Below are 27,230 nucleotides of genomic sequence, written 5' to 3'. Positions count from 1 at the left end.
TTATGAATAGATTGAGCAGCCTGGGGATGGATCCCAATGTGGTGAACTGGATTTTAAACTGGTTGACTTATAGATCAAAGAGGGTAGTGGTAAACAAAATTCTCTTGGAAGAAAGAAAGGTAAGGAATGGAGTGCTTCAGTGATTAGTCCTGAGACCGATTTTGTTCAAAATCTTGGTGAGCAATGCTGAAAGGTTAGAAGGAGATTTTGCCTTTTTGCAGATGACATGAAGTTCTACAACAGAGAGGACACCTCTGTAGGAAAAGTACTACTACTACGTATCATTTCTATAGGGCTACTAGACATACGTAGCGCTATACACTGAACATGTAAGAGACAGTCCCTGCTTGACAGAGCTTACTATCTAATCAAGACAGACAAACAGGACAAATAAGGGATAAGGGAATTACGTAAGGTGGGAATGAAAAAACAGACATGGGTACTGAACAAGTGAATAGGAGTTAGAAGTTAAAAGCAGCCTCAAAAAGGTGGGCTCTGATTTGAAGACGGCCAGAGTTGGAACTTGACATACTGATTCAGGAAGTCTATTCTAGGCGTATAGTACAGCACAATAAAAGGAACGGAGTCTGGAGTTAGCAGTGGAGGAGAAGGGCACAGATAAAAGAGATTTAGCCGATGAATGGAGTTCCTGGGGAGGAGTGTAGGGAGAGATGGAGAGGAGTGGAGAGGTACTGAGGAGCTGCAGAATGAATGCCCTTGTAAGCCAATAAAAAGAGTTTGAATTGTATGCGGAAAGGGACAGGGAGCCAATTAAGTGACTTGAGGAGAGGGCTATTATGAGCATAGCAACACTGGCAGAATATAAGTCGTACAGCAGAATTTTGAATACATTGAAGGAGAAAGAGATGGCTTAGTGGGAGACCTGTAAGAAGCAAGTTGCAGTAATATAAGCAAGAGGTGATAATAGTGTGGATATGGTTTTTGGTAGTGTGCTCAGAAATGAAGGGACAAATTTTGGTAATGTTATAGAGAAAGAAATTACAGGTTTTAGCAGTCTGTTGGATTTCTGCAGAGAAAGAAAGAGAGAGGAGTCGAAGATGATCCCAAGGTTATGAGCTGATAAGACAGGGAGGATGAGAGTGTTGTCCACAGAGACAGAGAAGAGGTGGGTTTAGGGGGAAAGATAAGAAGCTTAGTCTTGGCCATTTTTAGTTTCAGATGACGGTAAGACATCCAGGCAGCAATGTCAGACCTAAGCAGTTTACAGCTTCACTTTATAGGTACTGGGTCTGTTCCTATTGGGTTCACAGTCTAGGTAGTACTTGGATAATAGTGTTTCAGAAGAGGGATGAAACACTGGTGGAGAGAGTGCAAGAGTCAATATCCTGAAGATTCCTAAATGTGTAGGTGGAGATTGGATGGGACCGGGGGGGGGGGGGGAGGGAGGGTGTTTAAGTTTGAAAGTTATCACATGATGGTCAGAGAGGGAAAGAACTGAGGTGCAGAAAGTGGAGAGTGAGCAGTTGGAAAAGAAGACAAGATCAAGACAGTAGTCATTCTGGTGAGTAGGGATAGTGGAGCACAGCTGAAGATTTAGGAGGATATTGAAGCAATAAACTGAGAGGCATGAGTCACAGGGATCATTAGCATGAATGTTAAAATCCCCAAGAATGAGAGAAGGAGATGAAGTTTCAAAAAAGAAGAAAAACCAGGAGTCAAAGTCGGTGAGAACAGAAGAAAGGGACATCAGGGGTCCATAAATTACTGCTAAAAGAGGTAGAGGAGTAAATAGATGGATGGAGTGGACTTTCAAGGAAGAAAAGCAGTGAGACTGAGGTGGAAGAAGAGGTTGAAATCTATATGAAGGTGAGAGTAGTAACCCAACACCACCTCTGTGGCCAACTGGGCGAGATGTATGTTAGAAAAGGTAACTTCCATGACACAGGGCAGCAGCTGAAGCAGAGTTTTCAGGGCAAAGCCAAGTCTCAGTTAGTGCAAGCAGATGGAGAGTAGAAGAGATAAAGAAGTTGTGCATGTAGGAAAGCTTGTTGGAAACAGAGTGGGCATTCCACAGGGTACATGAGAAAGGCAGATAAGAAGGGGAAAGGAGAGGAACAAAAATTAGATTGGAAACGTTGTGGTATGACCTGCATGAGTAAGGTGAGTGTTGATTTGGAGGACCAGGTATGGGATTGATATCCCCAGTAGAGAGCAAGAGAATGAGCAAAAGAGTACAGAGGAGAGGCATGACAACAGTGACGAAGATGAGATGCACTCAAACAGAACAGAGGTGTTGAATGAAAGGAAGAAAATATTGAAGCTTGAGAACTAAGAAGGGAGAAGACAAAAGGGATGGTGAGGTGATGAAAACAGAAGGTGGGCAATGTGGTCCTGAGATATACAGTGGTTTCAGATGGAGAAAGAGAGTGAGAACAGACAGTATCAAAAAGAGAAATTGTATTGGAGTCATTGGGAATAGCAGAAAGAAAATACAACCTGTAGAAAGAAAATGTTTCATGTACCTAATGGCAAGCAGTACCTGGAGTGGTGCACCTGGGAGTCACCCCAGAGAATTCTGGAGAATAGACAAAATGATACATGAACTATAAAATTTGAAGGATAATTTAATGCTTGCTACTTAAGATTTCATGCAAAAAGTACAGAGTGATGAATTTGGAGTGCAGAAATCCAAAGGAGCTGTATGTGATAGGAGGAGAGAGGCTGATGTGCACAGACCAGAAGACAAGTCCTTATGTTGATAGCATCTGAAGATCTCAAAATGTGAAACAGTGTGACAAGATGGTGGTCACAGGGAAGTTAGGCTGTATAGAGAGAGGCATAACCAGCAGACAAAAAGTAAAAATGCCCTGTACAGGTCATTGGGGAAAACCTCACTTGGAAAATTGTGTTGAGTTTTGATTAAAAAAAAATTAAAAGCGGTAGCCAGGTTAATGAGACTGAGATACGTGACACTTTATAGACCAACCAATTTATGGAAGCATGAGTTTTCCAGGACCTGAGTCCACTTTGTCAGATGTTTATAGTTTTGGAGGCCATATTTCAGAAAAGATATACAGAGGTTTGAAGAGGACCAGAAGAATGTAGCCATAATGATGAGGGGTCTGCACCAGAAGACATGAGGACCTTAATATGTAAATATGTCTACCCTGGAAGAGAGGAAAAGAAGAGCAGATATGGTACAGATGAATTCTTTTCAAAAGAAAAGAAGCTGTAGAATAGGGCATATGCTATGAAGTTGAAAGGAGACAGACCAATATCTGGATTTTTTTTTTTAAGAGAGTGAAAGATACCTGGAATACCCTTCTGGAGGAAGCAATGGAAACAAAAACAATAAGGGAATTCAAAAAGAGTGTGATATGCACAGAGAATGGAAACAAAGTGTTGAGTGCTTGTGATGGGGTATATGTCCACCAGTCTCATGGAGCAGCATTTTAGAAAGTACGTCCAACTCAGAAAATGGACGTCCAAGTCAGAACATTACAAATAGATGTCCATCTCACATGCATTTTAGAACAGGACAGCTTGTTATAAAATACATGTGAGATGGATATCCATGTACTAGAAACATCCAGCATGAACATTCATTTTACAAACTGCAAGTCCAAATTATGAACAGGGAACACAAAGGATGTGGATGACTTTGTGGCCATACAGATATCCATTTAGAGCAGAGGACTACTCTAATGATTAAAGCAATAGATGGTGATTCAGGGGGCCTAGGTTCAAATCCCATTTCAGCTGTTTGCTTGTTTTTTAATTGTGAGCCTTCCAGGAACATAAAAATACCTACTATACCTGAATATACATTACTTCAATAGCCTTCAGGCTTGCAGGTGTCTTATATATTCAGATACAGTAGGTATTTTTCTGTCCCTGGAGGGCTCACAATTAAAAAAAATAAGACCTGACCCCAGGGGGGGGGGAGGGGGGGCATTGAACATGGGTCTCTTGGCTCTTAGCCCAATGCCATAACCGTAAGGCTACTCCTCAGACCTGCATGAGGGTCTGTTAAGAATGTCCGTAATACATTAAGCTGTCATAGAACCTGGTATTCCTTGCCTGTTCCACATTCAAAGGAAGGAGACAGCAATCACTGGGGAATTAAGCAGGTGTCATGCCCTAATCTCTTCAGTGGAAAGCTACTCAGTCAGAGCACCTTTTTGTAACCTGGATGTGATAAGTACCAGGCATAAATAAAAATGTCCATCTTTTTAGACTTGGACATCTCTTTCCCTTCTCTGATCAGAGCTGAATGTCCATATTTTGGGCCTTCCCTACTCCCACCCAAAACACACCCTGACCATGCCTCCTTGCCATATGGACAAACTGCAGTCTCATATCATATCCTGCCTTTGTAACATTTGGATTTGAACATCCATGCATTGGCTCAGCTTTATTCACATAAAAAAAAATCTAAGAGGTTGGTAAGGCAAGGCTTGCTTTGCTAAACTCATTCTGATTAATTCCCATTAAAAGCCATACCTACATGGTTAATAATTTTATTTTTTAGAATAGCTTCTAACATTTTGGTTGGCACCATCAGTTTCATATTTATAGTTCCCAGATTGCTCCTGGAATCCTTTTTAAAAATTGGCATTACAATGGTCAACTTTAGGGGCATGGCCAGAACTTGATTTTTGGGGGGGACCCAGGGGTGGACTGGGGGAGCCATACATTTCATCTCTGTTCTTCCTTTCCCCTACTGCCGTGCCCCCTCCCCCCACTGAATCATACATTTGCTGGTGGGGATGCTCACATCCCACCAGCTACAGAGATTCTTTGCCGGAGCCCTACCCATGCTGCCTGAGCAGTGACGAAGCTGGCAGGGTGTCTAGCCTCTGATGCCAGCACTTCCACACATGCTAAGTTCAATGTATGAAGTGAGCATGCATGGAAATGCTGGTGTCGGAGGCTGGAGCACCTTGCCAACTTCCTGATGCTCAGGTAGCACAGGTGGGGGCTCGGGCAGCGAATCTCTTTTGGTCTTCCCAAAACACAGGTTAGCAAACAGGAACAGGAGTTGGATCATGCAGCACTAACAGGTTAGGCTGAGTGCAGGACAGGCACTATGAGGATGACCAAGCAGAAGGATGAAAAAAAGCCACAGTTGCTAGAGGTGTGGAAACACTTTTACCAACTCCTGCAATGAAGGGAAGGGAAATGGGACTTGATATACCACCTTTCTGTGGTATTTTGCAACTACATTCAAAGCAGTTTACATATATACAGGTACTTATTTTGTACCTGGGGCAATGGAGGGTTAAGTGACTTGCCCACAGTCACAAGGAGCAGCAGTGGGAATCAAACCCAGTTCCCCAGGATCAAACTCCACTGCACTAACCACTAGGCTACTCCTCCATGGCACACAGAGCAGCATGCAAGAGTTTTGTGAGGAGGGAGACAATATAAGGAGAAAATAAATAAGTGAGAGTGGGGGAAGAGAGAGGTAAAAACAGGAATTTGTGAGAGTCTGAGCGTGAGGAGAGTGAAAATCTGTGCAGCCCAGGTCTATCACTTCTCCTCTGCCCCTCTTCCCCTTCTGCTTGCTTCCCAAACAAGTGAGTCACCAGCCTCCTAGAACATAAAGCGTTTAAACGATTTGATGTCTCATCTCTTCTTGTTATGTTTTTGTAACATAAGGACTAGTCTTTTTTTTCAAGTTGGTTTACACATTTAATCATAGAATAGCTCCTGAGAACTGATCTTGGCAAGGCAGAAGGTAATTTATAAAACAGTAGGAAATGGTCTCTCATTGAGCAACATGTTTTTATTTCCTGCTTCTCTGACCTCTGCATTTACATTTGTTTTTCACTTTTTGACCCCTAAACCTTTTGGGGATGTTTGGAGTATCTGAATAGAGGTTACCTCGGTGCTGTACTTACAGTTATGTGTGGGAATTTATAAATAGGCCAACAGCAAGATATCACTAATTAGTGTGTTTCTATAGTTCTGAACACTGTACTGAGTATCAGCAGCAATGCTCTTAAGTGTCTGAACAAAAAGAAGCAGTCACTTGTATTCATCAAAAAGAAAGCAGGAGGTAATTTTTGCAGCACTTAGTAAGTAGAAATTACCATTGTCTCTTTCGTCTTTGTCAGTTTTTCTTTTCCTTTGTGAATTTTTAGAAAGCTAAGAGTTGGAGAAACACAAACTGGGAAATTGGAAGACCAAAGTTTGCATCATTCTATATAACAGTCTGTGGTGAAGAAAACCACTCAAACCTGGCATTTGAGATACTGATAAAGGTAGAAATATTGGGTCAGTGCTGGCTTGGAAAGAAGGGTTTGTCTACTACTACTACTTATCATATTTATAGTGCTACTGGACGTATGCAGCTCTGTACACTGGACATGAAGCGACAGTCCCTGCTCGACAGAGCTTACAATCTAACTAGGACACACAAACAGGACAAATAAGAGAAAAGGGAATTATTAAGGTGGAAATGATAAAACATGGGTACTGAACAAGTGAGTAAGGGTTAGGAGTTAAAAACAGCATCAAAAAGGTGGGCTTTTAGCCTAGATTTGAAGATGGCCAGAGATGGAGCTTGGCGTACAGGCTCAGGAAGTCTATGCAAAGCATAAGGTGCAGCAAGATAAAAGGAATGGTGTCTGGAGTTAGCAGTGGAGGAGAAGGGTGCAGAAAAGAGAGATTTACCCAGTGAACGGAGTTCCCGGGGAGGAGTGTAGGGAGAGATAAGAGTGGAGAGGTACTGAGGAGCTACAGAGTGAATGCACTTATAAGTCAATAAGAGGAGTTTGAACTGTATGCAGATACTAATAGGGAGCCAATAAAGTGACTTGAGGAGAGAGCTAATATGAGCATAGCCACACTGGCGGAATATAAGTCATGCAGCAGAATTTTGAACAGATTGAAGGGGAGAGAGATGGCTTAGTGGGAGACCTGTGAGAAGCAAGTTGCAATGGTCTAAGCGAGAGGTGATGAGTGTGGATAAGGGTTTTGGTAGTGTGCTCAGGAAGGAAAGTACAAATTTTGTTGATATTATAGTGAAAGAAAAAACAGGTTTTAGCAGTCTGTTGAATATGTGCAGAGAAAGAGAGGGAGGAGTCAAAGATGACCCCAAGATTATGAGCTGATGAGACACGGAGGATGAGAGTGTTATCCACAGAGAAAGAGAATGGGGGAAGAGGAGAGGTTAGTTTAGGGGGAAAGAGAAGAAGCTCAGTCTTGGTCATGTTTAGATTCAGATGGCAGTGAGACATCTAGGCAGCTATGTCAGACAGGCAGGCTGATACTTTGGCCTAGATTCCTGCTGAAATGTCTGGTGTGGAGAGGTAGATCTGGGAGTCATCAGCGTAAAGGTGATACTGAAAATCATGGGATGAGATCCGAGTACCAAGGGAAGAAGTATAGATGGAGAAAAGAAGAGGTGCCAGGACAGATCCCTGAGGTACACCAACTGATACTGGTATAGAAGTGGAGAAGGATCTGCAAGAGTATATACTAAAAGTACAATGGGAAAGATAAGAAGAAAACCAGGAAAGAACAGAGCCCTGAAATCCAAGTGAGGATAGCGTATCAAGGAGTAGGCGGTGATCAACAGTGTCAAAAGCAGCAGATAGATCAGGAAGGATGAGGATAGACTAGAGACCTTTGGATCTGGCCAGGAACAGGTCATTGGAGACTTTAGCAAGTGCTATTTCAGTTGAATGAAGATGGCGAAAGCCAGATTGAAATGGATCAAGAATAGCTTGGGATAAAAGAAAGTCAAGACAACGGTGGTGAACAGCACGTTCAAGTATCTTGGAGAGGAAAGGAATGAGGGAGATGGGGTGATAGTTGGAAGGACAGGTGGGGTCCAATGAAGGTTTTTTGAGGAGTGGTGTGACTACAGCATGTTTGAAGGCATCAGGAACATTCGCAGTGGAAAGTGAAAGACTGAGGATATGACAAATAAAAGGGATGAAAATAGGAGAGATAGTGCTAAGTAGATGAGTGAGAATAGGATCAGAGGAACAGGTAGTTAGTTTCGAGGTGGAAAGAAAATGTGCAGTTTCCTCTTCAGGTTTGTCCCTAATTCTGTGCTGGCACAGTGGGCTGGGAGGGTTTACAGTACTGACTCAGGGAGGGTTTCTTCCTGTATGCTGGCATAGAGGTCAATGCTGACTCAGGAGGGAGGGTTTTTCCTTAATTCCATGCTGAGGTAATAGGCTCCTTTGTTTTCTTTATGAATTACTGTTTTTGCTGCTTTATGCTTATGGTTGAGTAAAACTGAAAAGTAAAGTTTTGGCAAGCGGTAATATTTGCTGGGTTGGATTGATTGGCTCTTCCCCTTGAACTTTTTGTTGTGGGTAAACATGATGCCTTCAAGCAATTCATGGGCATGTGGTCGCTCTGCAAAGCTTCCACAAGGAAGAAAGAATGAGAGTTGGCTGGAGGCAGGTAGCAGATGACAACTGGGGTCACTGCTGGGACTGCAGAGCAACAGTGTGGTTCTCATAAAAAACTAAGGGATGCATGATCCTAATATTTTAAATTAGATTTTGTTTCTAAATTTTAAATCTAAAGAAAATTTCCCAGGTCCCATCTCCCCCATCTGTATAAATAGTCTTGTAGTTCTGATTTCCCTTAGAAAGACAGGAGGAGTAGCTTAATGGTTAGTGCAGTGAGTTAAGAATCAGGGGAATTAGGTTCAATTCTCATTGCAGTTCCTTGCGACCCTGAGCAAGTCACCTAATCCTTTACTGCCCTAGGGGCAATACTTAGATTGTGAACCCATTAAGGACTGAAAAAGTACCTGTATATAACATAAATTATCTGCCATCATTTACTATGTTACCACATATGTTATGTAAACTGAGGTATATCAAATGCATTACCCTTGCCTTACTGGATCTACCTGCCTTGAACTAGAACAAGCTGATCCCCTCCATGATGTCTCTTCCAGGATAGTATCTCCAGATGGGTAATTTTATGTGTCTCATGATAGAACCTCACCTCTGTGCCAAGGTATGTCTCTTTTCTGTGAGGTATTTAGTACTCTGTGAGGGTCCTTCTGCTTCTATTGCCTCTTTGCCCATAAATGAAGGACTGCATGCTCATTTGTACTTTTTCCTAGTGTTGATACATTGATGTCTGACACGGCACTATGGCCTGTTTCTGTAGATCATAAGGCACTAGAGACTCACCAGCATGAGTAGGGACATCTGTGACTGTAGCGACAGCAATAAAATTGCCACTCCCGATCCAGCACCGAGTCGAAGTATTGACTCTGGAAACCTGCCACCAGGCCGTTGTTTGAGCAAGTCTGGTACCTGCACCACAAAACAATTTAAAAAAGAGTCAGTAATGAAAATCTAACAGACCTCCTGTGTACTACTGTTCCTTCTTTAGAAGAGAGATAGCATCTTACTCCTGTCAAAAATAAAATGAAAAACAATAGTTGGCCCAGGGCTCTTCCACAGCACTGTCACAGTAGCTAGAGTTTAATTACTCTGAGAGCTGGAGCACACTGCAAACATGATGTGGTGTTGTTGTAAGGGATAGAATAGAAGGTAAGCATTGTAATAGCAGAAGCTTCTGTGGCAACAAGAATGAGGAAGAAAACCATTTAATCCTTAGCCAACATAGGGCCCCTGGTATCAAGCTGCAGCAAAAGGGGGCCTGCGCTGGCTTTGGCATGTGTTTTTCACACATGCCGAGGCCCTCTTTTACAGCAGCGGGTAAAAGGGATGTCTGTCTTTCCTGCAGTAAATGGCTGTGCGGCAAGTAAAGCACTTGCCGTGCTGCCATTTCAGGGGAGAGCCTTTACCGCCACCCATTGAGGTGGAAGTAAGGGCTCCTGCAATAACTCGATGCAGCACTGTCCAATTACCGCTAGGTATACTCCGGCGCTACAAAAATAAATATACTTTTGTAGCACTGGATATGATGGCGCGCTAAAGGTGGGAAGTACTGCTGGGCTGCTGCGGTAGCCTGGTGGTACTTCCTGTTTAGAGAGCGGTAAGCCCTCGTTGGACTTACCGCCACTTAGTAAAAGGGGCCCCATAGAGATTTACTTACCTAGACACCCATCTGGGGAGGCAATAAACCAACATGCCCCTCAAACATGGTAGAGATTATACTATGTAAGGTTAATAAGTGTTTCAAGGTTCTGGTTTTTTGGGGTGAAGGAGTGATGTATTGTAAGCCACATTGAGCCTGCAAAGAGGTGGGAAAATGTGGGATACAAATGCAATAAATAAATAAATAAATAAATAAATAAGGGGATAATAAGGCCCTTTCCTGCTTTCTGAAATAGAAAGAGGCCACAGTTTATCACACACATGTTTTTCAGGATATGACTAGTGTGGTATGGGATATACCACCACAACATTCACTTATAAAAACATGACACCTGAAAATTCACCTGCAGTCATATAACCTACCTGCAGTTAAACTTGTGTTTGTAAACACTTTTGAAGGAGGATCTTTCCCTGTGTGGTATCTCTTAGGCAAGGCTCTGCGCATTGACTGTACAATGGAAAAAATTTGCTTATGCTCTTCTCACAACCCTCCTTAATGCCCCTCTTATATTCCAAAACATGGCTAAGGTTGCAAAGACCCTGGGACATCTTCAAGTCTATTAGATTGTAAGCTCTTTTGTCTATTAGATTGTAAGCTCTTTGAGCAGGGACTGTCTTTCTTCTCTGTTTGTGCAGCACTGCGTACGCCTTGTAGCGCTATAGAAATGCTAAATAGTAGTAGTTCAAGTTGTCCTAGATTGGATCTGTATATATATATATATATTTATTTATTTAGGCACAATAGTTCCACTTTTCTTCTTTTTTCTTCTTTTCATTTGGAACACCATGCCTTAAGCCTTTATTCATATGAACTGGGGAGTTTTGTTCTGTTTATATAGATCCATCCTCCCGCTGTTCCTAGCCTGGTCATTGCAGCAAGATTTTGAGCCTATAAACCATGAACCATGGCTGCTTCTAGAACTCCATGAATTTTAGATCTGGCCATTAGATGTTGCCCTTAACACTATCATAATTCCCTCCTTTCTAAGGTCTGTGAGTACAAGCCTGATCCAGGAATCGAACTGGATACCTTTAGCAGGGGCTGGCCCAGCACTTACTTTTCTACAATTTATTGTAGCATAGAATCCCTATTCATCTGATGATGTAAGGATTCCTTTAGTCTATTAGTTATTTCAGTCTTTAATTCAATGTTAATGGCTCAGTATAGTGTTTCTTAAGCCAGTCCTGGAGTAGCCCTTAGCCGGTCTGGTTTTCGGAATATCTGGAATGAACATATATGAGATATCTTTGCATGCATTGCCTCCATCGTATGCAACTCTATCTTATGCATATTCATTGTGGATATCCTGAAAACCAGACTGACTAGGGGGACTCCAGGGCTAGTTTGAGAAACACTGTTTTAGTTCATGCCTGATGCATCTCTTCCTGTTTATGAAAGAATGGGATGAATCATAGAGAATGTAGAGAAATGTCTGGAAGCAGTGCTGATTGTCTGCCAGGTCATCCCTGGTAACTGACTGGTCTCTTTTTGAACCTGCTCCGTTTTATCCGTTGTAGTTGGAATGTCTCTGACTTGTTACCTTTTCGTTTTGTTTGTTTTTTTCAAAGAAAAATTACCACTGCACTGCTGAGAAGTATAGAAGCTAGACACTCTTCAGATTCAGAATCAATCATTTGCCGCGCTGAGAATCAGCAGCGTGGCTTTGCAAAAGAAGCCCTAAGTGACTTGCTTAGAATCTTAAGGAGCTGCAGTGGGAATGGAACTTAGTTCCCCTGGTTCTCAGCCCACTGCATGAACCATACTTGTTTTAGATTGTACACCTGTCTTTTAGATTATAAGCTCCTAGAGCAGGGACTGTCCTTCTATGTTAAATTGTACAGCGCTGCGTAACCCTGGTAGCACTTTAGAAATGTCAAGTAGTAGTAGTAGTAGTAGATTGAGGGGAAGTAAAGGTTTTTTTCCAACAGAAAGGAGCAGGATTGATTTGGAAATCTCTCAAGGATAGGAGAGGTTTCTAAGTATTTATCTCCAGAGACTTTCTGGGGACTAATAGAATAATTTGTTATGTGTAGGAGGTAGAGAGAAAAAAAACTGGCTCAGTCAAACAGTAATGTATCAACCAAGTATAGTAATAAGAAAAGAATCTTACAAGTGTCTACAGGGTCATAGGAATAGGATTGAGGATCTGCAGAAGCAACCCCACCAAGGTAAATGCATAGAAAGTATTCCTTGGGTAAACCAAGCTAAAACGCTCCATACAGAAAATCTCCTTTTTGAGATGAAATTCTATCAATTAATTGTTTGTTTACTATTGTTTCATTTCCTGTTCTTAATGGACTCAAAATTTTGAGCTGCATTCCTGAGTGGATTTTTGTTTGCTGAAAGTTTGAATAAATATTAAATTAAAATAGAAATTTTCCTTCATTCACACAATGGCAAATGGTATGATTTAAGAGAGTTCGCTACCTGTAATTCCTCTTTTGTAACTTACATGGCTAACGTCCTTGTAATCTTTTATTATGTTGGGAAAACCACAAGGTCTCCAGGCATTTGCATGTCTGAACAAAGCAGTACTCTCAAAAAGAACATTTAGAAGCACCAATGGAATCCCATTTTTTTAAAACTCTTGCAATGCTTTGAATTTTTGAAATGTTCTGCTATCAATAGTGTTAAACTGAACAAAAGGGGAAGGAATCAGGAAAAGATGCTGTTACACCATGAGCAATGATTGATTTTTTTTCTTTAAAACCATAGAACATTTTGGTTTGAATACCAATATCGAGTGAAGACATTATTTGTAAAGCTTTTTAAAAGTATTTTTGGGGAATGATTTGGAAAGTTCCTTTGTCCAATTTTCCATTTGGTAAGTTGTTGATATCAGAAATGAAAACATCTTTTGATTAGTATTGACATAGAGCCATTGGTTTACAGATCAAATAGGTTGTATTAGATGTTTGAGAAGTACCATTAAATGTTTTGAATTTTATCATATTTTTTTATTGTTACATTTGTACGCTGCACTTTTCCCCACTCATGGCAGACTCAATGCAGCAATGGAGGGTTAAGTGACTTGCCCAGAGTCACAAGGAGCTGCCTGTGCCGGGAATTGAACTCAGTTCCCCAGGACCAAAGTCCACCACCCTAACCACTAGGCCACTCCTCCACTATGACTCTATTGGCTCTAATAGACCATGTGACACTTGTCATCTTTTTAAAGTGCTGCCATTTTGAATTGCTTTATTCTGTTGAGAAGGGGGAAAATGTTTTGTAAATTGATTGCTGCTAAAATCTAGGTTTATCCCCTAATTCTATAAAAGTTGTCAAAAATTGCATGCACAAATGTAATTTAATAACAAGCTAATTAGTTCTAATAATTGGTTTTAACAAGCAGTTATTGGCACAAATTAGATTTATTTGGCATTTACATGCATAACTTTAGGTGTGGGATCTACGCCTAAAATTTACACGTAATCTGAAAAAGGGTGTACGGAAATGGAAATGTCATGGGCGTAATGGGGGCATTCTTACATTTCCCAACGTTTCAGTTGGTGCCATGCTTAAAGCTAGGCACGATTCCCAGGCATTAGCACTATTCTATAAACCTTGCCTAACTTTAAGGGCAGCATATAGAAAAGCCCTTTTCTCAGCACTGATTTTTTGGCACGATGTGTAGAATTTAGGCCTTAATTCATTCTAACATGGGATTTTTCTGCATGCTAAGCCTAGATTTAATGCGGCAGTTTTAAGGGTTTTTTAATTCTTTTACATTTTCAGATCATGCGCTAATGTTGCCATTAGCATGTAAGCCCTGCAAACAATTATCCAGCATGCAGCATTTCAGGCGCTATCGGAAATATTAAAAAAATATTTCCGTAAGGGGTTAACCTGCGGTAATTGGGCAGTGCTGCATGCTACCCGGTTACCACTGGGTTAGCGTGGGAGCCCTTACTGCTATCTCAAAGGGTGGCAGTAAGTGCTCCCCCCGCAAGGCCACATGGTAAGAGCAATCTTACCACATAACCGTGTCTTTTTTTGGCCTTTTTACCCACTGCGGTAAGAAGGACCTCAGCACATGGCAAAAATGGCCCCTGGCACCAGTGCAAGGCCCTTCTTACCACAGCTTAGTAAAAGGCCCCTTAGCATGCTCGATTAGCATGCTCTAATCAGAACACGCTAGCCAGACAGCACAGGAATGCCCACTCTCTGCCCATGACACACCCCTCTACAAAAATATATATTTTAAAAACAGTTAATAGGCAAATGTTGTGTTAAGGGCTCCTTGGTATTTGTTATGAAAAGAATTGCCATGAATTTCACTTGTGCCCTTTCCTTGATGAACTGGACCCCGAATCTGAAGAGATCCCAGCAGATCGCTACTGGACAAATTTTACCCCCCTCAGCACTAAGGAAGTCTCCTCAGCACTATCCAAACTCTCCAAGTCCCACTGCCACCTGGACCCATGCCCTAATTATCTTATGAAAAATGCCCCAGAACGATTCATCACAGAACTCACCACCCACCTAAATTTCCTACTTCAACAAGGCTCCTTCCCCACCGAACATGGTAATATTCTACATCACCAATTATCAACCTGTGGCCTCCATCCCTCTTCTAGTCAAACTGATGGAAAATAGAGTGACCTCCCAACTTAACGAATTCACTCAAAAGTTCTCCATATTACATGAATCACAATCGGGTTTTCGACCTGCACACAGCACAGAAACAATACTGCTCACCCTGATATCCAGGTTCAAACAGGAAATTTCAATTGGCAACAAAATACTTCTCCTGCAGTTCGACTTATCCAGTGCATTTGACATGGTAGATCATAATATTCTCACAAAATTACTGGACAAACTAGGGATCGGCGGAAACATCATTAAGTGGATAAAAGGTTTTATCACCACCAGATCATATCAGGTCAAATCAACCTCATCAATATCGCCTATGTGGCCATCAAAATGCGGAGTCCCCCAAGGATCACCTCTATCCCCAATCCTCTTCAACCTTATGATGATTCCTCTGGCCAAATCCCTATCCAAATCTGGCCTTAACCCCTTCATCTACACTGATGACGTCACAATATTCATCCCTTTCCAATCCAACCTTACAGAAATCTCGGAGAAAATATTCAGTGCCATGAACACCCTAACATCCTGGGCCAACGCTTTCAAAATGAAAATGAACAAAGAAAAAACTCAATGTCTAATCCTTTCATCACAACACACCACTCTGCTCCCAACCACTCTGATCACCCCCGACGTTACAATCCCAATATCTGACAATCTAAAAATCCTAGGATTAACATTAGACAACCACCTAACCTTAGAAACTCATGCAAAAGCCATGACGAAGAAGATGTTCAACATGATGTGGGTACTGAAAAGAGTAAAACCTTTCCTCCCACAGAAAACTTTCCGCAATCTAGTACAATCCACAGTACTCACCCATGCCGACTACTGCAACAGCATCTTCATCGGTTGCAAAACCCAAATCATAAAAAAACTCCAAACCGCCCAAAATACAGCTTCATCTTTGGCAAATCACGTTTTGAAAGTGCAACACCACTATGTGAAAAACTTCACTGGCTCCCTATCAAGGAACGCATAAACCTCAAAGCCCACACAATGATCCACAAGATCCTCCATGGCGAATCCCCAAACTACATCACCGACTTGATCGATCTACCAGCCAGGAACGGGTCCAAATCTTCTTGATCATATCTCCATCTTCCCAATTGCAAAGGCCTCAAATACAAAACCTATTATGCATCCAACTTCTCCGTTATAGGCAGCAAACTTTGGAACGCAATACCTCGACATATCCGAACAACAAATGAACATCTACCCTTTTGAAAGCTGCTGAAAACTTACCTCTTCAAACAAGCATACCCAAACAACCCAACCTAATTCTCAAACCTGATCCACACCACTAACACTACCCATACTCCAATCCTCTCCCCCATATCTCTTCCTACTGTCCTACTGTCTATAACTGGATTATCTCCGTGATACTTTGTACCACACTTTGTATTATCTCTATGATACTTTGTACCATGCTTTGTAAGCTGCACTGAACCTGCTATCGAGCGGGAAAGAGCGGGATATAAATGCTATAAATAAATAAATAAACAAACAAACAAACAAACAAACAAATAAATAAAGCAGCTTACCATAAAACACTGGCCAGTGTCAGGAATGAAGAACATCATAGCCACAGTCTATTATTAAAAAGCTATCAGCTGCTGTACATATTTGACTGAACTGAATATTTTTGAGTATATTATATTGATGAAAAAGTAGGGATTTTGTGACCAGTGATTGAGAATGAATGAAACAGGCAGCTCACGCTCTCTGTATAGTTGTCTCTGAGGTCTTTCCCCCATGTTAATTAAAAAAGATATAAGAAAAATGATGAACTTATTAAAAAAATATGCAATGCTACAATTTATGGTTTAAAATATTTTTGATAGCTCACTAGTGAGCTATATATTACTTGGATATCATTTTAAAAGTCTACCTGTCCTTTTTTAATGGAGGAAATGCAGAACTACAGATCCCATAATACTCTGAGCTCAGTTTAAAACAAGAAAATACTGTGATACTGAGAGAACAAGTCCTAAGCAGAGACTGTGCAACATTTGAAACATTTCTGACACCCAGTTTGGTCATTGCAGCAATGGTTCAGAGGCCAGGAGCTAAGCATCAGGGCTGTAAACCCTTTTACAAACAATTAAAATCAAGGTGAGCTAAATGATCCAAAGAAAATGTACCAAATAAACTGCACAATTGAGAACAAGTGAAGTGAGCAGGGATCTGCCTACAATGGGCCTTCACTAGGCAAATTCTAGTCATAGAAAATTAACTCCTTGTACTTTATTTATAGCTTTATAATTTAGGGGTCTATATAGCACAAAAATATTTGTAAAATCTTCATAAAATGACAATATAAACTGTTAAAACGAAAAAAAATACTGTAAGCAGTTAGGACTGAGATATCAACTAAGCTTATTCTATAATTGGTGCCTAAATCTAGGTGCTGATTATAGAATATGCTTAGTCAGCACTGATTTCAGTGCCGATTTTTTTAGGCGCCATATATAGACCCTTAGTGCCACTGAAAATAGCCTGCAAATCGGTAATTTTGGGGGATGTTCTGGGCGTGGAGTTGGCACTTGACCAATTAAGTGCTGGCCAGATTAACCACATAAATAGGACCACATAAAAATTGGTCCTACCTTTATACAGTAACCCATTGCCAAGTACTGGCTATGTGTTAGCCAGCTCTGCAAAACCCACATATTCAATGCTGAAGCCCAGGCATAGCCCGACATTGAATATCTGGGTTTAACCGCTGGTGGGGGTTAGGAAAACTCTGATTGTCGCCGGTTGAATATTACCCCCTTAATTAAAAAAAATCTTTTTAGCAGGTCTCTTACCAATTTTTCTAAACCACAGCTATGTTTGGGACAGCATAGCCTGATTGGTTAACACACTGTTTGATATTATTTGTGACTGGTACCAATGAAAACTAGTGAATCTGAGGTTACTTTAAGATTTGTGATAACAATATGGCTGCTCTGGAGGAACTGTGGAAAAGCTACTTAACAATTTTAAATAGTTACTTACTGGCCATTTATTCAGCCCGCAGGAGACAGGCCGGCTAAATCCCGCGATCGGCACTGAGCCCAGATATTCAATGCCTGGCCATTTCCGATGACCGGCACTGAATATCGAAGTGTATTCTATAACAATGAGCATAACTTAATTGGTTAACTAGCTAATCAGCACTGTTAATTGGATGTTAACAAGCAATTATCGACACTAATTGGCATTAATTACGATTTACGTGCAGAACTTGCTAAGCATATGCTGTAACGTGGTGCGCATAAATTCCAAGTCACACAGTTGAAAAGGGGTGTGTGATTATGGGTGTGGAATAGGTGGGTTACGGGCATTTTGAAAATCTATGCACGTTGTTATAGAATACACCTGCTCTGTGCCTAATTTGGGCATTGGGACTTATGTCACGTAAAACGTGGCCTAAATGGATGTGATCAAATTTGGTCATGTGGAGAGGCGCTCAGCATTATCCAATATATCGCATGGAACTTTAAGCCTATTCTATAACATTTAGGTGTACTTTAGAGAATATGCCTAAGTGTATTTTTTACCACGTGGATTTTTCAGGCACCATAAATAGAATCTAGCCCTATGTGCTAAGTGGTAATATTCAGCGGAGATAACCAGCTATCTCGCACTGAATATTAGCGCTTAGCCAGTTAAGTGCTATTTAACTGGCCAGGAGTTGTTCCTGGCTGGTTAAATGGTGCTAAATATCGGCCGGTTAGTCTTTATTTGTACAAGGTGAACATTATTTCTTCCTGTCCCTGCTTTTAAAATACTGTATGGTACAGAAAGGTAGTTTCTCTTTAGCTTCAAAACCTCTATTTAAGATAGGGCAAGAATTATTACTGCCCACTTACACCCTCTTTCTATAACCTTAGGTTTGCATGCAAAGACTATAGAATACTAATGCTTACATGCATGAATATAACATTCATGTGTATAATTGCTGGTTGGGTGCTAAGTGGTATTCTGCTAGCTTAACACGCAACCCACATAGCGTACAACTACAAGGGGAGGGAGGTATAAATGTGGGCAGAGCTAAGGATAGGTCCCACACACTCATAACTTATAGAATACTATGGTTTTTAAAAAATATATATTTTATTGCAAGAATCAGAAAAAACAATAGCTAATGCACTGCAATTAACAAAGCATAGTAGAGAGATAGAATAATATCCCCCCATGCAATATGTGTTGTACTAAACTGTTGTGCTTTTATATTTTTCAGACAACCCCCCCAACAGACAAATCAGCCTTCATACCCACAACATCCATCGCAATCACGCCTTAGCCTTACTTGCCATACAACCAAACAGCCGCACCCCCTCCCTATCCCTCCCCCCCCCATGATATGCAGGTTTAAACTAAACAGAAACTAGATGCAAAAACTGGCGCCACAAGGCGGTATAGCATCACTTATCGGGGTGGAAGGATTGTTTGTACATCCGAGTTTCAAAAAGGGCCAGCTCTCTCATATCCATTAGCAATTGCTCGTGTGAAGGGGGCTCTTCTGCTACCCAACAGGAAAGGATCACTTTATAATGAGCAAAAGAGCGTTGTAGAGGAATCTGCTTTGAGGGGCCGCTAAATCCTGGGCCATCAGGGATTGCTGCTCCCCTAAAAGGAGAGTGCTATAGTCCCACTCTATAGAATGCTGAAGTACCCACTCTACCACCAGAAGCGCCTGCTGCCATGTAAACATGTGGAGGGCACAATGGTGAACTCCCTTTTGGAGTGCAGAATACTATAAAGTTTTGCGCTAAAGTGTAACATTTATGTGCTCACAATTACACCTGCCTATTATATAGCATTAGAACTTAATTGTTGGCGTGCAAATGTGGACTTACACTCCTGCATATCCAGGTGCCATTATAGAATTCACGCTCAGTGCTCTGCATTTTGGCACCAAATTTGGGTGACCTTTATAGAATTTGCCCCTTAGTGTATACATCTTAGAAGGGGCAGTAATTGAAAAGAGGGTGACAGAAAGAATGCATAACCTATGCCTCTTGTGGCAAGATTAAGAATCCTAAGTATACTCTATAGTAGAGGGGAAGAGAGGGTTAAATTATGGGTAGCTGTGAGTGAAGGCTCCAGAAGAACTCAGATCTAAATGAGCCTGAAACCCAAAGGAACAGGAGGAAACTGAGAAAGACCAGCATTAGAAACAGGCAATCAGGGTCATTGCCCTGAGCTCCCATGTCACACAGGGCCTCAAGCTTATCTGAAGCTGAAAGAGGCTGTGGGCCCCACCATGTATAGTACTAGTCTTGACTGAGATCATGATAGACCATCTGGAAGGAACTTCCAGTACAGGTGGTGGGAACAGAAATGGTGACTGAATTAAAACATGATTGGAATAGACACATAGGGATCCAAAAGTGTTGTTTTTTTAGTGGTACATGTAAAACAAACCCATGTGGAGATAGTGACCTAGGAGGGACCTTAGTGGCAGGGATAGGGAAAGAGCAGAGACTAAGGTTGGCAACTGGATCCAAATTTGCCCAACAGGGTTAATCCAGTCCTAGGTTTACCCCATTGAATGCAGGGGCTTGTAGTCTTGCTTTTCTTAAGGAATGCAATGGGGAAATCAGAACTACAAGTCCCTGCATGCAATGGGTGAAACCCACAACTGGATCAATCCTGTTGGGCGAATCTGGATCTAGTTGTCAACCCTTCCAGAGACTGAGTAGGGTCTATGTACCAAGTAGTCCTGTCTGCCTAGATCTGTGTTTAAATCACTTTTGTTTTTCACAATTATCGATACAGTATAATCTTTGTACAATGTTTACCAGTTGCTTACCCCTGAGCAAGGCAACATTAGTGTTCAATGGGTGGGCATTAATGCTGTATGATGATCACCATAATATGAAGCCAGGAATACAAATTGTGATGATATCTTTTAGAGCTGGGAGATTGGGGGGGGGGGGGGGGGGGGGGAGGGAGGATAGGAATCTGCTCTTGTCAGTTGAATTTAGACAACCTGTTTTCTGTGCCATATTTCAGAAAGGAACACTGAAAACTGTGATATGTTGCCAAACATTAAAACTTGCAGCACATGGAAAACATTACTGAAACCTTAATATTAGAAAAATAAACCAAAAACATCCCAGCATATCTTGCTTCTATAAAAACACAATAGTTAATGCAACCAGATTGACTCTGTCTGCAGGGGAGGTTGAATTAATAAATTGTTATGGTACAGATTGTTTCCCTGTGTGCCAGAACAGAGAGAACTTGCATGCTTGAAAACATGTTGAGGACAGGTTATCTTAATTATAAAATTACCAAACCATTTATCACTGGTTCCTAAATGCTCTGAAATTGTGTCTGAATGTATCCCACTTCTTTGGAACAACAAGCCTCTAGTACTGAATGTGCACCACATTTGAATGGATAATTACTCTGAAAATGTGATATATAAATGTCCAAATTATATTACATCTTTGGGTAGCTGTTTCCTTTAGCAAAGTAGATAAGTATCTTGAAATGACAGGAAAAAGTTTGTTGAGTCTAGGAGACTGTAGGGTGGATTAGAAAATGCCACTATTCTGAAAGTATAATCTAGGCTATTTAATGTGGCTAGACCTCACACGCAGTTTATTATAGGGACCTTGCTTCAACTGAAATCATAGTGGCAAGATTAAGAATTCTAAGTGTACTGAAATCATAGTACTCAAGGAAATACTAGAACAGAAGAGGGTGGAGGAGAAAGTTATAGATTTTGTCTTTCCTCATGGTGCACTGAGTGATCATTTTTTGTCTTAGCAACATGCTTTTCCCTTGTTTTCTCACCTTCACCACTATTCCATATGTTATAGTCTTACTGTCTGTAACAGCCATGTTTTCCCCCTCAGCCCACAAAGGACCACACACTTTAAAATGTGGAAAAAAAAACACTTTGGAGACAGTGTTCACTACCATGGGGATCAGGTCTCCACTAGTGCTCTACAGTGACACCTGCTGGCTTATTCAGAAGGGCACCAGTACTAAAGGACTGTTATTGGTAGCTAGTTATGGGGCTTTTTTACTAAGCTGCTTAGGTGCCTTACACGCACCCAACGCAAGTGAATTTGGAATTACCGCCCAGCTACCGCGTGGCCCGGGCAGTTATTTCATTTTTGACACACGTCCCCTACGTGCAAAAGAAAATACTTATTATTTTCTGGTGTGTGGTACCGGGTAGTAAAAGGCATTCTACATGCTTAGACCATTACCGCCCGGTTAACGTGTGAGACCTTACCACTAAGTCAATGGGTGGTGGTAAGGTCTCAGACCCAAAATGGATGCACGCCAATTTTCTTTTTGCCGCACGTCCATTTCGGTCAAAATGTTAAAAAAGGCATTTTTATAGGTGCACTGAAAAAAGGCATTTTATAGGTTCGTCTAAAACACGTGCCTACACTACCACAGGCCGTTTTTCAGCGCAACCTAGTAAAAGGACCCCTTAGGTAGGGGAAAGGAGCATAAGGCTTGAGGGTTTCAACCCTAGATAGCTGCAAAAATAACGTACGCCACCAGAGTCTTGGCTAACAGTCGGGGCAAAGTTGGATTAGGCTGTAGGACCAAAGGAGCAGCAGGAAACTGCTGGATTTAAAATGGATAGGACAGCGTGAGCCAGCATAGCGGTCACTATCTGTGCTGGCTGAAGTGGTTCACTAAATAATTGACTAGTGCTGCTGAAATGCAAGAATATGGTGATTGACTTCTCTATCGCAAAGAATAGTCACTGGACAGAACTGGTTCTTATAGTGGAAACAGGGCCTGATTTGCAGTTGAAAGGAGACGGCATGCTTTGCCTCCTGATGCAGAACAGATTAGAACTAACAAAGTGCTTAAATGCGTCATGGAGTGCATATGGGATTGACAGGGTTTAATTACTAGTTTGTCAGAGCCCTTAGCTGCAGGCTTCCTGCACCGTACCATGATGCACTTTAACATCAAACTATTGGTACAGTTTAAGATTGTGTTAGCAGTGTATAATACTTTTTTTTTTTGTAGACTTCTCTGATGGTGGAGGAGGCGAGAAGGAAATCCCTGCTAACTTGGCTTTTTTGGGGATCCTTGTACTAAGCCGCAGTTAGCGCTAGTGCATCCTTTCCACAGCTTAAAATGACTTACTGCAGAACACGCTCAGGCATCCTGTGGTAAGTTCCAAATCTGCATTCACCGTCCGCGTGCTAAAAAATATTTTGCGATTTTTGTTGGAGGTGAGTGTCTGGGGGCAGAGAGTAGGCATTCCAGCAATAATCAGCATATCTTCGTTACCACACACTGACTGGTTAGCATAGGATTACGGTCTACGAAATAGATGTCGGTCAGTGCTCCTGCAGTAAAAATGGCCTTAGCACAAAAGGAAAAACCTGTACAAGGGCACTCTAAGGCCATTTTTTACCACAGCTTAGTGAAAGGACCCCTTATTCTTTTATTCAGGGTTTTATCATCTGCACTGGAAAATACGTTGCTGACCCAGGATGGCTGCTCCCCAGCAGTAGTGTCACAGGGCCCTTTTTACTAAAGGATTGGCGTGCATCAACGGGCTTACTGCGCACCAATCCGGAACTTCCACCAGGCTACCACAGGAGCCCAGCGGTAGTGCCCACCCCCAGCGTGCACCATTTCTGGTGCTACAGTAATTTTGTAGATTTTTGTAGCACTAGAACTTAACTAGCGATAATCGGTTACCGCCAAGTTAGCGCAGGAGCCCTTACCGCCACCTCTGTGGGTGGTAGTAAGGGCTCCCCAATGAAATGGCCAGCCTTTTACCTGCTGCGGTAAAAGGGGACCTCAGTGCATGTCAAAAACACATGCTGACGCTAGCGCAGGCCCCCTTTTCCCGCAGCTTAGTAAAAGGACCCTGTAATCTCAGCTTGTCCTTTCCCTCATAGGATGTTTAGGGTGTAGGAGTGGCATCACTTGCTGCTTTTCAGTTGATCCTGCTTCAAACACAAAACTTCTCCCAACAGAATTAAGAGGTACTTATTCAAGGAGAATGCTGGAGAATCAATCAGGTCTAAAACTTAGGCTCAATTAACTAACCTGTGTTAATAATGAGTTAACCCCCCATAATCTATAAATTTGCAAACACAACTTTACGTTAGCATGTAATTGAATATAGAGCTGCTAATTGGTATTATTGACTATAATTGGTGTTAATTGTAGTAATTAGCAGTGATGCAGGTAACTGCTCAAAGTTGGTATTCTATAAACTGTGCAAAATCCAACCCCCCCCCCCCCCCCCTTGACATTCAGCACTAATCAGTCAGAAACAGCTGCTGACCGGTTAAATAGCATTTTTGCAGCTAACCAGAAATATTCAGCGGGCGATATAACCAGTTATTTTCCGCTGAATATTTGCCATTAGCACCTACTGCTAAACCGGCTATGTCACGCATTTTATCAGGTTAGGTGCGGATATTCAGTGCCTAACTGGATATGTTTAGCACTTAAGTCTAACTGCATAAACAGCAGTCCTATCTTTAACCACTAACAACTTAACTGGTCAGCGCTGAATATCAGCTTAACAGCAGTTAACTTTAGCAGCCAAAAAATGGATATTCAATGCCGGTGGCTGGATATGGCCCGACATTGAATATCCAGGTTTAATGCTGGCGGCAGGCAGCAAAAGTGCTGCCTGCCACCAACTGAATATTGGGTCCAAATGTTTAGATTCTGTAAATGGCGTTCGAACTTTGGCGCAAAAAAAAAATTGCGCTGACTGGTATTCTGTATAGGGTGGACTGAGTTGCGTGTCCTATATAGAATAGGCTCAGAAAGTTGCATATTTATAGTACAAGATTCAGTGCCGATATTTTTGTGCTCATATTCCCGGGGCCGCATAGAAACCACACACAATTTCTGCACCGATGTCAGCTCGCCAACCCACTGTTTGCATGCTACTTCTGCCATATATATCATGTCCTGAAAATAAGACACTAAAGCCACTACAACAGCCTTTTCCTCCAAGTCAGATGGCAAATATACAGACAGCATGGCATGTGGGGGTGTAGGCAGAAGGAGTAATCTAATACAATAATGTCAGTCCCCACTGTTTATAGCTAGTAGCATTGTGAAGCATCTGCATGTACCTGCCACTCAACCTCCCTCTCCCTTCCCATTCTTTGTCTCCCTACAGACAGAAGAGTTAAGGAAACGCAGCCTGTACCCGCAGCAGTGCAAGCAGGACTATCTGCAGGGGGTGAGACGCCAGCTGGAGGCGAAGGCAGGTGAGTAACACTGCAGTGTCAAATGCATACATCATGGGATCGCCCTCCATGTATAGCTCATATCTAAGGTTCCCAGCCCAAGTGTAACACAGACAGTTCCATAGGTATCTGTAGGCAGCAGGCCCATACCGTGGAGGAAGGGAGCTGCTGAGTGAGCTGTCACCATACATGAACAGTCTAACAAGGTTACTGCAAATAGCAGGTGGCAATGTATAACCAATAGGCAAAGGTTAGTTGCTAACCCCAAACTACAGTGCACACTTTGGAATATGTGATGGTCAACTGTGCATCTGATGGAGGGTATGACTGTAACTATGTCTATGTTTCCCACCTTTGTAGCTCAGCCACCTGCTGCATCACCCCTAGAGCTGGTGCCACAGGGCCAAGCCCAGCGGCCCCTAGGAAGGGGGAGGAGGAGGAGAAAGAAACAGAGGAAGAGGAGGAGGAAATGCAAGGAGAGTAGGAGGAAGGGGAAGAGGAAGAAATGGAGAAGGAGGAGGAGGCAGAAGATGAGAAGGAAGGACTAGAAGCCCTTCATCCCCTACCCCCAGGAGCAGTAGGACCAGCCTAAGGAGGGAGAAGATAGTGGCCTCCTGCTGCTGTCTCCATCTCCCCCACCCCAAGAGCTGAGTCTCTGCCCAGGGCAGGTGCAGGTGCACATGCAGCAGCACCTTGCTCTGAACCTGCCCCTGGAACAGAATCTGTGTTGGAGGGGTCAATACTTGAGGCCATGGACCGGTGATTAAAGGCCCTGGAAGCCGGGCAGGCCAGGCTCGAGCATGCTCTAGGGCACACCTTATGTGGCCTACAGCATACTGGAATCCTGCGACCTGACCTCTCCCTGGACCCTTAGTCTACCCCACCTCCTGAGGCAATTGCTGTAGCTCTTGGGTGGCCTCCCCTCTCCCTTCTTCCCTCCACCCCCAGCCACAGTGCTCTTTCCCCCTTCCCTTTCTTTTGTACTTTGCATCAAAAATTGGTTTAAAAACATTTATTTCTGTTATTACATTTTATTTTTTAAATACAATTTACATTTGACATTATATTTTTTTCTATAAAAGAGTTAATTGTTTATATGGGTGTTCTGTATACTTCTTTCAATGTCCATGGTCACCCTATCTATATCTTGGTTCTGAGGCTAATACACTGGTTTCCTGAGTACTGTGAAAAGCGGAAGGGAGAGGGATAAGGAATGCTATCACAATGTCATCAGATGCATGTGTCACCTGCAAGACTATCAATTGGGTATTTATGTGCAATACATGGTATTCTGAGGGATGGTGTAACCCATGGCCCTCCTATAGAACAAAATACAGCTTGAGAACAGAACAATGAGGCTCAGCATACATAGGTCGTCCAACAGCCACAGCAGGAAGACTGATCCAAATGTGTGCTTTTCCCTAAACACACACTCTTGGGATTGTTTCATTGTACAATGTACAACGTTTACAGACATTTCGTTTAGAAAGGCATATTCTCAGTTCCTGGTAGACTGTATCTTAGGTTTGCTAATACTAAAACAATGCAGGCTTAGGTGAGTGGGTCTACAGTTGCTCAAGTAGGAATTAAGCCCAGTTCCCCTGGCTCCTAGGCTGTTGCCCTAACCATGAAGACACTGTTCCAGCCAGAACTCCCCACATGTACTATGAGGGACCCTGAGCAATGCATAAATTACATATGCAACTTCTATGTGCAACCACAAACCCCCCTGGTATGGGATGTAAAGTGTAATACAGACTCTAGCACTTTTTTGAAACATGTCCCCAACACCAGGATTAACACTAGCTCTGCCAATCCCATAATGAATTGGAATGAGTGTTGCAGATGGACTGGCTACAAATCTCTTTCTTGAAGCAGGGTTGATTAGAAGCTCTGTCATTGCCCCAATCTGTAATGGCCCTCCTGGGAGCCTCTGGGCCCATACCTACACACCGTCTCCCCCACTATTCTAAGCCTGTTTCTACACTATGAGCCGCTGTGCCACAAAAAATGAGGCTATGTGGTAGAGATAGTTAAGTGTAGTACTCACTCCCAGCAGCAGCTGAGAGTCAGCAGAAAGCCACTGGAAGGAGAAAACAGAACAGAGTGCTACACCTCGAACAACATGGTAAACCAAGTTCTAAGACAGCAGTAGGAAGGGGGACAAGCTCTGATAAGGGCCCTCATATAAGCTTTCCATGCTCCACCCTATATCTTTGAAAAAGCTCCTCTAATTCTAGAAACTTCCACCTGCAATTAAGATTCTCCCAGACAATTGTCTGTGATTGATTGTTCTTATCATTTAAAAGACATGGGCCCCGATACTCAGACCTCGGGAGATAGTCCAGCTGTCTCCTGCGGTAGGCACTAAACACAGATATTCAATGTTGGTCCATTTCCGTTGACCGGCATTGAATATCTGGTTTA

At 42.2% G+C, this 27,230-nt stretch overlaps 1 protein-coding gene across 1 annotated transcript in view; it reads right to left on the bottom strand.

The window, feature by feature from the left end:
• DPT (dermatopontin) overlaps positions 1-27,230 on the bottom strand; it is a 70,850-nt gene that overhangs the window by 30,586 nt on the left and 13,034 nt on the right. Inside the window, exon 2 of the mRNA XM_030203852.1 lies at positions 9,132-9,257. Within this exon, the coding sequence (XP_030059712.1) occupies positions 9,132-9,257 (126 nt within the window). The remainder of the gene's footprint in view (positions 1-9,131; positions 9,258-27,230) is intronic.

Source organism: Microcaecilia unicolor, chromosome 5, assembly GCF_901765095.1.
Source record: "Microcaecilia unicolor chromosome 5, aMicUni1.1, whole genome shotgun sequence".
In the NCBI taxonomy this organism is placed as follows: Eukaryota; Metazoa; Chordata; class Amphibia; order Gymnophiona; family Siphonopidae; genus Microcaecilia; species Microcaecilia unicolor.
The sequence above is the reverse complement of the archived record's forward strand: the minus strand, read 5'-3'. Positions and strand labels throughout refer to the sequence as shown.